This window comes from Engraulis encrasicolus, chromosome 5, assembly GCF_034702125.1.
Source record: "Engraulis encrasicolus isolate BLACKSEA-1 chromosome 5, IST_EnEncr_1.0, whole genome shotgun sequence".
NCBI lineage: Eukaryota > Metazoa > Chordata > Actinopteri > Clupeiformes > Engraulidae > Engraulis > Engraulis encrasicolus.
The window spans coordinates 15,946,041-15,964,697 of NC_085861.1; the positions used below are offsets into that span (position 1 = coordinate 15,946,041).

At 43.1% G+C, this 18,657-nt stretch overlaps 1 protein-coding gene across 2 annotated transcripts in view; it reads left to right on the forward strand.

Annotated features, from left to right (window-relative positions):
- Positions 1–18,657, forward strand: part of ago1 (argonaute RISC component 1) — a 43,805-nt gene that overhangs the window by 15,259 nt on the left and 9,889 nt on the right. Inside the window, exons 3-13 of one of the 2 annotated variants that reach the window (XM_063198751.1) lie at positions 4,420–4,540; positions 5,863–6,044; positions 6,460–6,596; positions 8,194–8,355; positions 11,298–11,385; positions 12,407–12,554; positions 12,768–12,887; positions 14,938–15,060; positions 16,210–16,343; positions 17,068–17,252; positions 18,322–18,481. In XM_063198751.1, coding sequence (XP_063054821.1) covers positions 4,420–4,540; positions 5,863–6,044; positions 6,460–6,596; positions 8,194–8,355; positions 11,298–11,385; positions 12,407–12,554; positions 12,768–12,887; positions 14,938–15,060; positions 16,210–16,343; positions 17,068–17,252; positions 18,322–18,481 — 1,560 coding nt within the window. The remainder of the gene's footprint in view (positions 1–4,419; positions 4,541–5,862; positions 6,045–6,459; positions 6,597–8,193; positions 8,356–11,297; positions 11,386–12,406; positions 12,555–12,767; positions 12,888–14,937; positions 15,061–16,209; positions 16,344–17,067; positions 17,253–18,321; positions 18,482–18,657) is intronic. The other variant, XM_063198752.1, reaches the window with a different exon arrangement.

Below are 18,657 nucleotides of genomic sequence, written 5' to 3' on the forward strand. Positions count from 1 at the left end.
AATTGTGAAAAGCTGGATTCTGTTTTTAGAGCTTGAAGTTTGAAGATTTGAAGGCTTCAACTTGCTTACAACTTCACTCTGTCAACAATATTTGTACATTTCTTGAAGATGAGGACTCCGGGCTCTTCTATTAGATGATTTACCTCTTAACTTGGGCTGGTTCAGGAGTAAACCAGATTCTTAGCATAGGCCCCTGTTCTTCTTCCACATTTTTATGAGCAATGTTTTCAGCCTAAACATTGTATTTGGTAAATTATATGAAACCTTCTTGTCCTTTATGTCCTCAAACATAGTAAAGGCTTTACATCCAGCATCTAATCATTGTGGTTGTCCAAATTTTGCAGGAAATAACGGTAACACTTTATTTTAGGGATACATCTATTAGCACTAATACATACAATATTAATGCCCTAGTAAGTAACTTGTAAGGCATGTACTAAGCAAAATCAGACGGTTGTTAGACATTTATTCGCAAATGTCTTGTTCATGCACAATAAGGGATTTATTACCAATATAACCTTAGTAAGGACCTAGTAGACCTAGATTTCTATTTATGAGTAAGCAGTAAGGGTCAGAATACAATGTGTATAAGCTCCTGGTACACTGTGTGAACAAACCCTGAACAGTGTGAAAACAGATGTGGAATAAGGGTCCCTATTCTAAAGTGATGCATTGCTCAGCCCAGATGGCTTAGGGCCCCCAAACTACCTAGAGCCCCCACTCTAGCCAACCCCCCCCCCCCCCGCTCCCGGGAATCAAAGTGTAAGAACATTTCAAATTCTGCATTAGGTTCATCAGATATGTATATCTCACTCATTCTACTCAATATACCTCAGTGTAATTGGAAGCATTATATAGCAAGTATTAGACATAAAGTTCTCAATGACGGTGGATGGTGAGATGTCATTTTTTCATACGATTCGTTTTATTTGTAAAAACCCTACAATAAATGCAGAATATAACGATGAGTAATAGTTTGGAAGCGAAACTAAGCTATTCCTTTGTGATAAATGAGTTAATGTTTGAGAAACTTAGCTCCAAGAAGTGCAGTGCATGATGGGTACGCCCTTAGTCAGAAATGCAATGCATGGCCACGAGTGAGGGGAGGAGCTAAGGACGTAGGCTCAGAGCTGGGTAGGTTGTCTGTTGGCCTAGATTGCGTACCCATCATGCACTACACTTCTTGAAGCTAATGTTCTCAAACATTAACTTAATTATCACAAAAGAAAAGTTTAGTTTTGCTTCAAAACTATTATTCTAATCTTCTGCATTTATTGTGGGGTTTTTTTTTTACAATTAAAACTCAGTGGTAAATGAAAAAAAATGACATCTCACCAACCCACCGCCATTGACAAGTGTACGTTCAATCCTTGCTATATATAGGCTCCTGTTACCTTCCTAATATTGTCAGAAGCAAGAAAAAAATAGATGATTCAATAGGGTACAAATCGACTATTTAACATATCATTACACTTTGTATATCGGGGGGCTAAATAGTGTGGGACTGGGTGGTGTGGGGCCCCTAGGTAAAGAGGGGGACTTTGGTAGTGCGGAGGCCTTGAGCCATCTGGGCTGACCAATGCATCACTTTAGAATAGGGACCCTTATTTCGCATCTGTTTTCACACTGTTCAGGGTTTGTTCACAGTGTGTCGGGAGCTTATACACATTGTATTCTGCCACTTACTACTTACTAATAAATAGAAATATAGGCTTACTGGTCCTTACTAAGGTTATATTAGTAATAAATCCCTAATTGGGCATGAACAAGACATTTGTGAATACTTGCTTAACAACTGTCTTATTTTGCTTAGTACATGCCTTACAAGTTACTTATACAGGCATTAATATTGTATGTATTAGTGCTAATAGATGTATCCCTAAAATAAAGTGTTACCAAAATAAGCTATCTTGGGCCAAGTACAGTAGTAGCAATCGTCAGATAAATCACCCAGATGCTGACAACTTTGTTGTTCATATTGCAATGCAGTCTCATTAGTTAAGTTCCAGAAATGCCAGAAATATTGTGCAATATCATATGGGGTGTTACTGTAAGTCGCAAAAAATGTGAATGAAAGTGAACAGGGCGAGTCATGGTGGATATGTGGTGCATAGGTGGATTGGCGTCATAAAACCACTCATTTCAAGCCTGGTAAAAAAAAAAAGACCCATGAGCCCATGAGGCGACAGGAAGAGGTGGAGACTTGCGTACCCCATTGGTCAAGTTTTGTTTGTTTACAAATGAGAATTAAACAGCCAGACACATGTGAAATCAAATGAAATGAAATTTGAAAGAAGGCTACCAACAGGGATCCGGTACGATTTGGAACCATATGTGCCCGAAATATGACCCAGATGAACCACAGCTGAATTCCAGCAATAGCTGAGTACATTCGGTAGGGATGCACCGATACCGATACTGGTATCGGTATCGGCTCCCGATACTGCTCATTATACTCGTACTCGTCAAGCACTTGCCGATACCAGCTATGAGTACTACTATTACTCAAAACAATGCAAAATCTTGTCATGTTCTGTGGACTTGAAATCAGCATGGAAAAAAGTGCCACCTCATACATTTACTAACATTTAAATATACATGGAAATGGACAATAAAAATATCACAGGTGGAAAAAACAAGGCCATGCATTTATTTTCATTGTATTTTGGTGGTAAAAGGTATCGGTATCGGTACTCGGTATCGGCAAGTACACACATTAATGTACTCGTACTTGTATCGGTTTTCAAAAAAGTGGTATCGGTGCATCCCTAACATTCGGGGAGGATTTTTCATGCTGCCCATGCAGGTTTTTTTCTCTAACCAACAAAGCCTTCTCTGCCTTCTCAGAACAAAGGCTAATAACAAAATATGTTATTCCGAAAGTGTATGAAATGCCTGACAGATGTGAATTATATCGACCCTTGTAAGCTTAAGATTGACATATATGATATGAATATATACAGCCGCGAAATTTTGAAATTGAGAGGCCACTTCAAAAACAGTATGACAATATTAATGACAATATTTTCATTCGAAATCCGGAGTAAATGTTGTCCGTGGTCTATAGAATGAAACAACAATGTTCATTTGACTGCAACACATGCCTATGAGCAGTAAAACCAGAAAAACGGGTAATTTCGAGGTGGTCTCAATTTTTTTCTCAGCTGTACACCCAGTTAGATCCTCACTCATCATATCACACTGATCATACCACAGAGCTCCATTATTGGTTGCCTTGGTTGGCTGCAGTGATAAACAGTTGGGACCAAGTCAATAGTCATAAACCTTTCTATTGGCTTCCGTAAACACTCCAGCAGCAGCAGTCTGATCAATTTGTTTATTGCATCATCAGTCTCTCCACACTACAGCCAGTTCATACGACCAGCATGCAGCCCAGTAGCTGTTGGATGCTGAAATTTGATCCTACCCCCCATCCCTCGTATCGGTCCCACCCCACACCCTGTCTGTGTGTCCGTGCACGTGTGTGTCCTTGCGTGTGTGTGTCCGTGTGTGTATGTGTGTGTGCGTGCGTGGGTAAAGTGCGTCCATTCATGTTGATGGGTATCACGAGTCTGATGAAGACGAGTGTGTGTGTCCGTGTGTCACGAGTCTGATGAAGACGAGTGTGTGTGTCCGTGTGTGTGTGTCCGTGTGTGTGTGTCCGTGTATCACGAGTCTGATGAAGACGAGTGTGTGTGTCCGTGTGTCTGTGTGTGTGTGTCCGTGTGTGTGTGTCCGTGTGTGTGTCCGTGTGTGTGTCCGTGTGTCCGTGTGTCCGTGTGTCCGTGTGTCCGTGTGTCCGTGTGTCTGTCTGTGTGTGCATGCGTTCATGTTGGTGGGTATCATGAGCCTGACCCTTGCTGTGTCCACAGGGTGTGTGTGTGTGTGCATGCGTGTGTATTTCATGTTGGTTGTTATCATGAGTCTGATGTGCTCTCTTGCTGTGTCCACAGGGAGTGTTTTGTGTTTGTGTGTGTGTGTGTGTGCGCATTTTGTGTTGGTGTGTATTAGGGCTGTAACGATACACTGAACTCACGATTCGGTTTGTATCACGATTCATGACCTACGGTTCGATACACCCCATGATTTCACATTTGCCAACATTATAAACGTTATGAATAAAAACTATGATAGTTTATGGGTAGAATAGGTTACAATAGGCTACTAATAATTTTAAAAAGTTTCTATATAAGAATGATGATGCTTGGAAGCACTATCACTTCATACCTTGTGGTTGTTTTCTGGGCTGATGTGTATCAAAACGTCAAAAGGGCATATCACGATACTGCCTCCTTGTATCACGATACAGTATCGTGACTCTGTGTATCACGATTTCTCGGTTCGATACAATATCGTTACAGCCCTAGTGTGTATCATGAGTCTGATGTGCTGTGTGTGTCTCTCTGTGTGTGTCCACAGGGAGGTAGTGGAGTACATGGTGCAGCACTTTAAGCCCCAGCTGTTTGGGGACAGGAAGCCGGTCTACGACGGCAAGAAGAACATCTACACCGTGCTGGCCCTGCCCATCGGCAGCGAGAAGGTAGGCTAGGTTTTTCCTGTTTTTTTTATTTTATTTGTTTGTTTTTGTTTTGTTACTGTCTTATGTCACTGTCATTAGTACTGTGTTGTGTCTGCAAGATTGTACTTTATTTATTGACGGCAGTATTGTGGTTTTGTTTTTAGTATATATGAACTTTATTACAGGCTCTAGGCCCAATAGGCAGACACACATCATATTATACATAAAAAACAATAACATATAAAATAGGCAGGAAAAGAAAAGGAAGAAGAAAAAAAATCTACAAGCAATAATGCCTAAGCATATACAAACATATCTGTCATGACAGTCTTAAAAGGCAGCCATACCAATGCTTCCACATATATGATTGATATCGGATAGAGCTGCATCTGGAGCTTGTTAGAATCATTATAATACAGTTTTTAGACTTATCCAGACGGCACATGAACTTAAACATTAGGTTCCTCAAGAGACCAGGTAAAGTACAAAGTCCTGAGTCACAAAATAATTTACTAGCACTGCAACTCCTAGGCTTTTTCAGCAATATCCTCAGACAGTCATTATATACCACGTGGAGTTTGCGCAATGTTTCTTTTTTGTAGGTGACCCATAATGAGGCTGCATACATAGGGCTACAATAGGCACGAAACAAGCTTATTTTCACAACAGTGGTGACATTTTCTTACCAACATGACATGAGTACTTTCACCTGCAACCAAATCTACCTTCTGGTATAAATAAAGTCACCTTACCTTACCGAGGTGGCATTTATGCACATGGTCACCCACACACAGTCACGTCGTCACTGTGTACTTAGGCTTGCCATTGCTTGTTACCATGGCTTCTTTCCTTGCCTTTCAACAGTTGTTTTTCTTCCAGACTCACTCACTCACTCACTCACTCACTCACTCACTCACTCACTCACTCACTCACTCACTCACTCACTCACTCACTCACTCACTCACTCACTCACTCACTCACTCACTCACTCACTCACTCACTCACTCACTCACTCACTCACTCACTCACTCACTCACTCTCTCACTCACTCACTCACTCACTCACTCACTCACTCACTCACTCACTCACTCACTCACTCACTCACTCACTCACTCACTCACTCACTCACTCACTCACTCACTCACTCACTCACTCACTCACTCACTCACTCACTCACTCACTCACTCACTCACTCACTCACTCACTCACTCACTCACTCACTCACTCACTCACTCACAGGCTGCCTACTGCACGACCACCACAAAAATAGAATTCCAGCTATACTGTGTTTTGCCGCACCTCACGTGAAGCATCACGCACATGTCGTCCTTCTTCCTGGCCAGGTGGACTTCGAGGTGACGATCCCGGGGGAGGGGAAGGACCGCATCTTCAAAGTGTCCATCCGCTGGCTGGCCAAGGTGTCATGGCGGCTGCTGCAGGAGACCCTGGTGAGCGGGCGGCTCCAGGTGCCACTCGACTCCGTGCAGGCCCTCGACGTAGCTATGAGACACCTCGCCTCCATGAGGTAGGATTTAATACACACACACACACACCCTTTTGAAAATGAGATGTCACATCTCAAGAGGCACTCCCCGTAAATAAATAAATAAATATAGTAAATAAATAAAATAAATAAATAAAAGCACACACACACACACACACACACACACACACACACACTCACACTCACACTCACACACACACACACACACACACACACACACACACACACACACACACACACACACACACACACACATTTGATTAGTTTATTTGGGAGGACCTATTGAAAAAACAATACAGCACTAAGAGAAACGTTCATACAGAATGAAAATGAAAATGAAAATGACTCTGTGTTAACTACCAAATCTTTAACCATCCCGCTTTTCCCTCTTTCTCCCTCACTTTCTTTCTGTCTTCCTCTCTTTCTCTCATCTCAGGTACACTCCGGTGGGACGGTCCTTCTTTTCGCCGCCGGAGGGGTACTACCATCCCCTGGGCGGGGGCAGGGAGGTCTGGTTCGGCTTCCATCAGTCCGTCAGGCCGGCCATGTGGAAGATGATGCTCAACATAGATGGTGAGGAGAGGGTGCACTACCAGCCGCGCCCACCAGGGTGGGCTAGTGAGACCCTAGTAGTAGTTTCAGCATAGAGGTAGAAAATAACACGAGAGGACCCCGCCCCCCTTTTTACGGCAATCTGTAGCGGCCATTATCTGTAGGTAGATCAGAGAAATGGAAATTAACGGAGAACGAGGCTCACCTCTGTCAAAAATGGCTTAATCATGTGAAAATGTCCATCAACACTCTATACAAGGACAATAGTTGAAGTGTGTTGCTAACTATGTTCATAAAAGATATTATTTGATTTTTAAATGTATGTTATCGACTCATGATTTTAGTAGATATTTAGCCTGCCATTTCAAATCTGGTGTTTGATTAATGTGTTACTTCATATTCACACAGTTTTAGTCAATTTTTGGACAGGGGTGGGCGTGTTCTACATTGACTTGCATTGCCTGAAGATACCTACACTACCTACGGATGTTAGGAAGCTCCATCTGCCATTTCCCAGTGCTGTCGCAAATTGCTGTGTCCTCTCTAGTGTTATTTTCTACCTCTAAAAGTTTCAGACTCTGAGGTGACGTCACACACCTGTAACTCATGTAAAATGTCTGAGTGGCAGATGTCACCAGGAGGCTACACTAAGAAGCTGGTTCATTAGTGAACCAGGTTAAGGTAAATCATCTAATATTAGAGCCTGAGGTCCTAATTTTCTTAACTAAATGATACCTGCAGGTACATCTAGGCTACTAGCAGGTTTGTCACTTGCTGCAGGTCAACTAAGCCTGGTTTATGTTCTTAGTGTACACACCTGGTCCTGCTGCCTGAAATCATTGGACTGATGTTTATTTAATGTGTGCCAGTAAACGGTGCACTGAGCGGGGATCAGTGTTCAATGCGTGCTTAATGCATGCTAAATACTGATAGCGCTGAGCATGTTCAATGCATGCTTAATGCATGCTAAATACTGATAGCGCTGAGCATGTTCAATGCGTGCTTAATGCATGCTAAATACTGATAGTGCTGAGCATGTTCAATGCGTGCTTAATGCATGCTAAATACTGATAGTGCTGAGCATGTTCAATGCGTGCTTAATGCATGCTAAATACTGATAGCTCTGAGCATGTTCAATGCGTGCTTAATGCATGCTAAATACTGATAGCTCTGAGCATGTTCAATGCGTGCTTAATGCATGCTAAATACTGATAGCTCTGAGCATGTTCAATGCGTGCTTAATGCATGCTAAATACTGATAGTGCTGAGCACGGTTTAGAAACAATGACGAAATGTTGCAACTGCCACTGCAATACAACTTTTCTTTTCTTTTTTTCACTCGGCGCGTGACTGACCCTGTCTGAGTATTAATTATCTGTCTCTCTCTGTCTCTGTCTTTCTCTCTGTCTGTCTCTCTCTTTCTTTCTTTCTTTCTTTCTTTCTTTCTTTCTTTCTTTCTTTCTTTCTTTCTTTCTTTCTTTCTTTCTTTCTTTCTTTCTTTCTTTCTTTCTTTCTTTCTTTCTTTCTCTCTGTCTCTCTTTCTCTCTCTCTCTCTCTCTCTCTCTCTCTCTCTCTCTCTCTCTCTCTCCCTCTCTCTCCCTCTTCCTCCTCTCTGCAGTGTCTGCCACGGCCTTCTACAAAGCACAGCCGGTGATTGAGTTCATGTGCGAGGTCCTGGACATCCGCAACATCGACGAGCAGCCCAAGACGCTGACCGACTCGCAGAGGGTTCGCTTCACCAAGGAGATCAAAGGTGGGCTTCCCAGCAGCCCCCTGCCAGGTTTTCTTCATCCTCCTCCTCCTCTTCTTCTTCTTCTTCTTCTTCCTCTTCTTCTTCATCTTCCTCATCGTCATCATGCTCGCTCCCTTGGCATCTCATCCTGTCCCTTTGTCTTTATTACATTGGATGTAAAGCAGCTTACTGTAGATGGGCTCAGTGCTGGCCTTTAGTGCCCCTGTTACAAATTATTCGTTACCAGAATGGTAATGGGTAACGCTTTAGAATAAGGTTCTTCTAATAAGCGTTTATAGTCACTAGTAAGCAGGTAGTAATACCCTTACAAGTGCCCAATAACATGCTTATTAACTTTGTTAACATGCTTATTAACGTTGTTAACATCTGATGAGTAACTTTATTTGAATAAAAGCATGAAAATCGGTACACATCTTGCCATCTTGAAAATTTTGTGTTTTTCGCAACGCCTCCCCATCTAGTATTAGTCAGCATATCAAGATGGATATGTTTACCGATGTAAATAATAAGACTAAAAAAATAAACCACTATAAACACATAATAAGCAGCTTATAAGATGTTAACAAAGTTAATAAGCATGTTATTGGGCACTTGTAAGGGTATTACTACCTGCTTACTAGTGACTATAAACGCTTATTAGAAGAACCTTATTCTAAAGCGTTACCGTACGTTTTTTTCAGTGATTATTATAACGTTCCACTGTTGGAAACAACACATCTTAAGTAAGGGGCTTAGATGGTAGCCATTTTTTTTGGTCTGGATCCTCGATGCCCTGCAGGGCTTAGGTTGGAGGAGTGAGCTCAGCTCTGGTTTGAAATGAGTGGACCAATCCGCTGACAGTTGACGTTCATGACGTACGTATGTTGTTGTTATGCGCTCAAGTGTGTTTGCTTATTGGCCAGGCGTCTGGTGGACAACTAAACCCTCCTCAGAGAAGTGTAATCACACCATTCGTGAATTACAAAGTAATTCAAAATGAATGGTTTGGCCTGTTTTGCTACTTAGATTGGCCCAGTGCTGGCCTAGTGTCTCTGCCGGGCTGTCTGGTGGCTAAGGAGGTGGACCAGTGACTAGGGAGTTGCAGGTTTGAATCCCACAGCTAGTGTAACCGATGCCAACTAGCAGAGTTTGGTGGTACAATAGACATTAGTCTTATTGTTTCGTACATTTTTGTTAGAAGAATGCATTTTGGGGCATTTTAGCTGTTATTGACAGGAAAGTGTGCGGTAGAAACTGTAAATTAACAGGAGAGTGACCGGGAAGGATCAGGAAACAACCCTGGGTGTCCAGATTTATAGAATGGCTAGGATAGGACGGTGAAGGTGTGACAGGAAGTGAGTGTGGAGAGATGGGTTAGGGTTGGGAAATGACCCAGGCCGTATTTGAACCTGGGTGCCCCCTGGGCATGAAAGGCCATATATGGAGGGGCTTAGCGTGCTGACATTAATGTCTTGATATGCCCTTTGTAGTGAGGTCAAAAGTCCCGCCAGGTATTCCTTCTTTCTGTGGCAGTCATGGGTAAGCAGTTAAGGGTGGTTTATGCCTCGAGATCAGCGTCACTGCATCATGATGCAGTGAGCCGCGCAGTTAACGTAGTGAAGCCCCCCCCATCACGCAGGTACTCTGGGGCACCTCCCCAAAATTGTGTCTCGACGCAGGGAGCGACGGCGTGAAAGGGCGAAAATAGGTCTCTGATTGGTCCTCTCGACTAGCCTGCTCTGTCCTCGAGTCGAGAACAAGCGCTACTTCCTTGTTCTAACCTTCGTCGGTCTACGGACTGTGAGCTCTTCATTAAATAAGTTGCCCGTGCTTTGTTGTTTGATTTATTTACACGAACCAAAGACAACACATGCGCTTGCAAGTTACGACGCTGAAGTTATTTGGACAGTTGAACAGTGGTTCCGAGGTTCGAGGAAACATTCCGCTTCGTCCTCGACAAATGAGCCACTTCTTTGTTCCAAGAAACTACTACTGTGGCTGCCAGTGCGATCAAACATGCACGTGATATAAAGATTTAATGTTTCATTTTCATTCTCGTCGAGTCTGTGATGCTAAAAAACAACCGACACGTCTAGTTTACTCTTTGTATTGAAGGCAGTTTCAGCGTGGAATGACATCGCGCAGACCGTGCTTCAAAACAGGGCATAAACAAGAATTAACTGCATCATGGCTGCGTCAAGCTCACTCTGTGGCACAAGTAGGAAGCATAACTGAGCCTTAAGGGTGTGAGACTTGTAGCCCAAAGGTTGCCGGTTCGACTCACGACCCACCAGGTTGGTGGGGGGAGTAATTAACCAGTGCTCTCCCCCATCCTCCTCCATGACTGAGTTACCATGAGCATGGTACTCTACTGTCACACTGCTCCCATTGGGGGCTGCCCCTTGCACGGATGAGGCATAAATCCAATTTCATTGTGTGCAGTGTTCACTTGTGTGCTGTGGAGTGCTGTGTCACAATGACAATGGGAGTTGGAGTTTCCCAGTTGCGGGCTTTCACTTTTCACTTGACTTCACTTGTACAGATGAGTTGACTAGTTAGGGTCAGTTTGTCCAGTGGAATTGTCTGGAGCTAATTGTAAGTGAGGCTTTTACTTTTTGGAGTTTTACCAGTCATGGATCTGGTAGCTAATCAGACTAACCCGAATCACTCTCTTTCTCTATCACTATCACAATCAGTTTTTTGTGTTTGTGTGTGCCCGTGTGTGCGTGCGCGTGCATGTGTGTGTGCGCGCAAGTGTGTGTGCGCTCGTGTGTATGCACTCGTGTGTTTGTGTGTGTTTGTGTGTGTTTCTGTGTGTTTCTGTGTGTGTGTGTGTGTGCGCGCGTGCATGTGTGTGTGCGCTCGTGTGTATGTGCTCGCATGTGCGTGTGCGTGTGCGTGTGCGTGTGTGTGTGTGTGTGTGTGTGTGTGTATAAATGTGTGTGTCCATCCGAGTGTGTGGTGACTCTCTTGTCATTGTGTGTCGTCAGGGCTGAAGGTGGAGGTGACCCACTGTGGACAGATGAAGAGGAAATATCGAGTATGCAACGTCACGCGCCGACCCGCCAGCCACCAGACGTGAGTGGCAATACAGGGCGTGTGTGTGTGTGAGAGTGAGAGTGAGAGTCTGTTGGTGTTTTTATTAATTTCTAGACCATTTGGCCTTTTTGTTTATGTTTAAGTTAAGTTAAGACTTCTTCAATTCACTTGTCACAATGTTTTTTTTTAATTTATTTTAATCCACATGCCATGTAAACAAAATGAAAATATGTATGCGGATAGTAAAAAAAGAAAGGGAAAAAAAAAACTTTTTTTTAAAAACATCTGCATGTGTATAGCCAAGGTCTCGGGCTTCAAAGCATTTTGAGTTGAGTCTCTCCTTATTTGGGCCCCTTCCGATAAGCTGCACTCCGCTTTTCTTGGGGACCCATGTCATCCTAGCCTGGGCGAAAGCCGACTGTTGACTCCATCAAACAGTCTGGCGAAAGCTAAGAGGAATTACGTCTCTGTGGAGGGTAGGAGATGGTCTGATCTTACTCTGCCATTTAAATTCATGGGAGTTCCGAATTCAAATTAGAACCCATATTGTGCTCAATTAGCATGACTGTTACAATATAGTATAATAACAAATAACAAAACAAAAGTGTGTATAGTGTTACCTTAACCAATCAATAATGGACTTTGCAGGTGAGTTCTGCATCACCACTTTCAACTTTGCTGATTGGCTAAACGGTAAGCAAACCGAGCTAGGAGGGTTTCGCCAGACTAGGTGCGGAGCCAAAATCTTTGGGTGGAGTATATAGGATGGTGTTGTCAGGCAAATTTCATTCTGCCGACTGTGTTAAAAGTGTAGGTTTGGTTTTGAAACTGGTGGGGACATAACAATGGCAAATTGTCCGGGTATGCTGTTTATTCCGCATGATATTTGTGAAAAAAAGTGGTGGGTACAAGCTAGGTTCATCTCCAAAGTGGTATACTATGGACATGTCCCCACCGCACCATCCACACCTACAATTACGCCTGTAATCATGTGGATTATGGAATGATGGATTAATGGTGGTGTGATTGAAATAAATAAGGAATTCAATTCTCTGTGCAGGTTTCCCCTGCAGCTGGAGAGTGGTCAGACGGTGGAGTGCACCGTAGCACAGTATTTCAAGCAGAAGTACAATCTGCAGCTCAAGTACCCTCACCTGCCCTGCCTACAGGTTGGACAGGAACAGAAGCACACCTACCTGCCCCTGGAGGTGAGACACACACACACACACACACACACACACACACACACACACACACACACACACACACACGCACATGCACACGCACACGCACACGCACACGCACACGCACACACACACATACTTCTACCTGACAGGATTTACCTGTTTTCCTTCAAATGTTTGTGCCATTTTGAAAACACGCTACTCCTCTTCTCTCCTCTCCTCCCGTCTCCTCTGCAGGTTTGTAACATAGTAGCAGGTCAGCGCTGCATCAAGAAGCTGACTGATAATCAGACCTCCACCATGATCAAGGCCACGGCTCGCTCTGCACCCGACAGGCAGGAGGAGATCAGCAGGCTGGTGAGTGAGTGCTGCCCCCTAGTGTTCAGGTTGATACTAAAACCGAAAAAATGGCCATCTGTTTTTTTTTGTCCCCCAGGGTGTTGACTGTCCATTGCCATGTACTAGTAGGTGACTGGGACACACACAGCCCTTCATTGACAAGAAATGTTACTATAGGTGTTATAAGTAGGTAATATAATGTACGTTCATGGGTGGTATATTACATAGAGGTGGTTTTGATTTTTTTAATTATTATAATGTTTGCCTGTCTATGCTAAAAAGTAGTTCTCATGCATGTATAAGTGCAAATAAGATTGTTATTACGTCTTGGAGGCGGTAATTAATTTCACAATGGTCAGCATTTTTGTGTTGCGATGTAACATGCATTATACACTGACAGGTCCCGCTGGTGCAAGTTATTGATGACACTGCAGTAAAAAACATGCACTGTGAATGGAAGCCCCACCTCCCCTTCCTTCCTTCCTTTTAATTCCCTTTCTCATTGACTGTCTTGGGAGCTGAAGCCCAAAGAGCGTGTGTTGGTGTTTTTGCGTTGCCCAGAACAGGAGGGAGGCTTTTATTTAGTGAAGATGTTGGCAGCTGTGCCTCCTGCTGTGTGCCTCCAATTTGAAGCCTAATTTAACTAGTGCAGAAGTTACTTAGTCCATAATGGGGGAAAGAAACCTTGCGAGTTGCGTAGTCTGTACATTCAGATAGCTTCAGTTAGCGTGCTTGGAAGCAATTGCACTCATCATGTGTCATTCAGATTTTTCTGATGCAACGTTTGCTTTCGACCAGCTGTTAACGACAACTGAATAAGGCCTTAATAAAAAATCACATGCATGAGTATGAATCTTTAAAAAAGGTGCTACATGGTAGCATGGATTTGAACATTCTTTTTCAGTTTTATATATATTTATAGACTTTCACCATGAAAATATCTGCGATGCTAGCCGGTTTCACATTTATAGTATTTCTGATAACAGCCCAAAGGAGATTAGCAAATTTTGAAATAAGATGAAATTTTGAAAGTATTTTTTGGTTGAAGGTTGAAGAGGCTATTGTTTTGTTGTTAAAGGAGTTGAAATCGTTTTTTAAGTATTGGTTAAAGGTCGTGCAAGTGTTGCTTTTAAAAACTGTCAGAGAATTAGCTCACCCTTACCATCAGGTATCTCGAGAAGCAATTGTTCGAAGGTGCAAGCTGCCTGCCTCCTTGTTTTTTTTTTTTTTAGGTCACTTAGTCTGGGCTGGGTTGTTTTTACGGCATACCTAAAAAATGAGTTGCTCCTCTCATGAGGACATATTAACTGAGGAACTATTGCACGTTTTGCTAAATACTATAAAAATAGCTGGTAATCTGTGGTATAGTGTCTGTGTTGAAACTAATCCCTTTACAGTGGGTAGAGGTGTCAGGTCTGTCAGAATTCTCCATTTAACACTGATTAGTATTAGTAACTGAAATGTTTTCATCATTACATGTAGAGAGGATTGGTTTTGCTATTTTCTTCACTTGCCCACCAATGTGTCCCTTGTCTACCTTGTCTACAACTTTGTGTATCTGTGTGCCTGCTCCCATGTTTGCCTGGGCTCTGAATCTGTATCCAAACATTGTCAATATGAGAAAATGCTCCTAATTTCAGATTTCCCACGACTACTTCACCCCATATTGTACTGTACAAATGCCCTTTTTGTATGTAACCCTGTTACATAGATTTTTGTCAACAAAGTAAACTTGACTTCTTATTTCTGATTTGCTACTACTACTTCACCCTGATTGTACTGCACATATGCCCTTTGTTGACAAAAATATACGTAACAGGGTTACCTACACAAAGTAAACTTGACTTGACTTCTTATTTCTGATTTCCTACTACTACTACTACTACTGCTACTACTACTACTACTACTACTACTACTACTGCTACTACTACTACTACTACTACTACTACTACTACTACTACTACTACTACTACTACTACTACTACTACTACTACTACTACTACTACTACTACTACTACTACTTCACCCTGATTGGACTGCACATCTGCCCCCTTGTGTCTGTCTGCAGATGAAGAATGCCAACTTCAACCTGGACCCGTACATCCAGGAGTTTGGCATCAAGGTGAAGGACGACATGGCGGAGGTTACCGGCCGTGTGCTGCCCGCTCCCATCCTGCAATATGGCGGCCGGGTAAGTCACATAGCACAGTGTTTTTCAACCATAGAATGACTGTACATTGTTAATGTTATGGAAGGTGAAGATTGTGCACATCCCAGGAAAAGATGCAGTACAAAGGCTGACTTTTGTCCTCGACAGAGGTGTGCCTTGGGTCAAAAGATGTTGAAAACCACTGACGTAGCACGCCTCTAGTGGCATTTGATGTGAGCCAACTGTCAATGATAAATGCTACTTTCGAAAATGGGAAGAGATGTATTTAAGTGTGGGAAAGAGAAACAATGCTAGAGTTTTGGTCAAACCAAGCTGTTTATTATGGAAGCTGACTTTTCGGTCTGTCAGACCTTAACCAGAGTGAAAACAACTGCCAAATCCCATATGATGCTCATAGTTAGGGCAGAGAATCGTATATGAGAGGGAGATAAAGCAGGCGGGTTCTTTTGCCGTATCCACTTCACGTCGGGTGAACGCCCCTTTAGGAGACCTTCGAATAGGAGACCTTCGTAGTCTTGGGATTGAGAATAAATAAGTCCCCTTAGCGCTGTAGACGGCGGTGGCGCACGTCTTATGCAAACACCACGAAAAGAGAAGAAGAAGAAGGACAACGCCCCCTTAGGAGACCGAATTTTGAGCACACGCTTTTGCATTGAGTGGCCGTGTTTCGATTCCTCTTTATTATATATCCAACCTCTTTGGTTAGGGGTGTAAATCACAGCCTCCATGACGATACGATTCAATATCGATATCTTAATATGCGATGCGATTTGATTATTTTCTATACTTAAGAATGCCCCACGATACGATACGATTCGGTTTTTTTACCAATTACTTTTCCACTTCTATTGTGTTATGGAGCTAGGGCACAGGGGCCAGCGATTCGATTATTTTTGATACTTAAGAATGCCCCACGATACGATTCGATTTAATCATCAGATTATCACGATATATCGATACATTATTTACACCCCTACTCATAGTATTGTTGCAGTTTACAGTGGAATTTACAAAAATGAAATGTAGTTTGAAAAGTCCTTGTTGGATCCATTAAAACAGTTAAATCTCAAAGAAACTTCCAACAGGTTCAGCTTCACTGCTATGCAGTACTTTCCTTTTGCCCTTTTCAGTGCTTGATTATGAATGTGCTGTGTTTTTGGTCCCCTACAGAATCGAGCGATCGCCACTCCAAACCAGGGTGTGTGGGACATGAGGGGGAAGCAGTTCTACAACGGCATCGAGATCAAGGTGTGGGCCATCGCCTGCTTTGCCCCTCAGAAACAGTGTCGTGAGGAGGTGCTGAAGTGAGTCAGAGGAGACGCATACAGACACACACACAGACACACAAACACAGACACACAAACACAGACACACAAACACAGACACACAAACACAGACACACAAACACAGACACACAAACACAGACACACAAACACAGACACACAAACACAGACACACACACACACAGACACACACACACAGACACACAGACACACACACAGACACACACAGACACACACAGACACACACAGACACACACAGACACACACACACACACACAGACACACACACACACACACACAGACACACACACACACACAGACACACACACACAGACACACACACACACACAGACACACACACACACACAGACACACACACACACACACACACACACACACACACACAGACACACACACAGACAGACACACACAGACAGACACACACAGACAGACACACACAGACAGACACACACACACACACAGACACACACAGACAGACACACACACACAAGAGAACGATGTACCTTCATAACACTTTAGAAATGAGGTCATTTTTAAGTTGTTGTTTTTTTTAGTTTATACTTACACTATCATTTATTAACACTTAAAAAATATTGGAAAAAAAAAAGGAAAAACGTTTGTAAATAATAAAATGTGCATCCTCTCTGAGTGAGATGTTTAAAGGGTAGAAATCTTTGTATTGTATTGTATTGTATTGTGTATTGATTTGTATTGTGTGTTATAGGAACTTCACGGACCAGCTGCGCAAGATCTCGAAGGACGCGGGCATGCCCATCCAGGGTCAGCCGTGCTTCTGCAAGTACGCCCAGGGAGCGGACAGTGTGGAGCCCATGTTCAGACACCTGAAGAACACCTACTCTGGCCTGCAGCTCATCATCGTCATCCTGCCCGGCAAGACCCCCGTCTACGGTAAGGACACACAGCTTAATTATCATGTGTAGACAAACAAGACCCCTCTCTACGGTAAGGACTCGCACCTTAATTGTCACACACCTTTATGTGTAGCCAAACAAGACCCTCATCAAGACCCGCTGAGCGACGCGTCTATATTGCTCAAAAGATTCTGGTGCAGTTGACATGTTCCTACAACTTTACATACAGTAAAAGAGTAAAAAAAGTACCCTACCGTAACGGCAGATAAGCGGGATAACGGCCGTCAAGGTCGACCGGTTATACGAGGTAAATGGCTTGGCGCACGTCGCCAGAGTTCGGAGCCGCCGCCTCACCATTAACCTCATATAACTGGTCACGTCGCCGGCCGTTATCCCTTACGTGTAGCCAAACAAGACCCGTCATCTATGGTAAGGATGCACACCTTAATTGTCATGTGTAGTCAAACAACTGTTGGCCCATTCCTTACATCCATACATTCCTCCTTTGTCCCCCTCTCCTGAAGTGCCCTTGAAGGCACCAAGGCACCTCCAGGGACTGTAACCAATACCCTGTATAACTAAGCTGCTTAGGATGAAAGCTAAGTGTGTAATGTACCGTAATTTTCTCTTGTCTCTCTCTCCCTATTTAGCGGAGGTGTAATGTAATGTAATGTAAAATATTGAAATGTTCTCTTGTCTTTCTCTCCCTTTTTAACAGAGGTGTAGTGTGATGTAGTTTAATATAATGTAATGTAATGTCATTTTCTCTTGTCTTTCTCTCCCTGTTAAGCGGAGGTGTATTTTAATGTAGTGTAATGTAATGTAATGTAATTTTCTCTTGTCTTTCTCTCCCTGTTTAGCGGAGATGTGGTGCAGTGTAATGTAATGTAGTGTAATGTAAAATATTGAAATGTATTCTTGTGTTTCTCCCTGTTGAGCAGAGGTGTAATGTAGTGTAGTGTAATGTAAGTAGTGTAATGTAAAATATTGTCTTTTGTCTTTCTCTGCCTGTTTAGCGGAGATGTGGTGCAGTGTAGTGTAATGTAATGGAATGTAGTGTAATGTAATGTAATGTAATTGTCTATTGTCTTTCTCTGCCTGTTTAGCGGAGGTGAAGCGCGTGGGCGACACGCTGCTGGGCATGGCCACCCAGTGTGTGCAGGTGAAGAACGTGGTCAAGACGTCTCCTCAGACCCTCTCCAACCTCTGCCTCAAGATCAACGTCAAGCTGGGGGGCATCAACAACATCCTGGTGCCACACCAACGGTGAGCTGTGTATAGACTGGCTGGAGTTTCTTCACTTGTGTTATTAGTTGGACTTCACTTGGCTTTTACATCCCAGTTTTCATTATTAGAATCTTAAATTGACACTCATCTATGGTTATCGTTAGGATATCGCCTAAAAAAAAAAAGAAGAGAGAGAAATTTAACCGGTGTATACG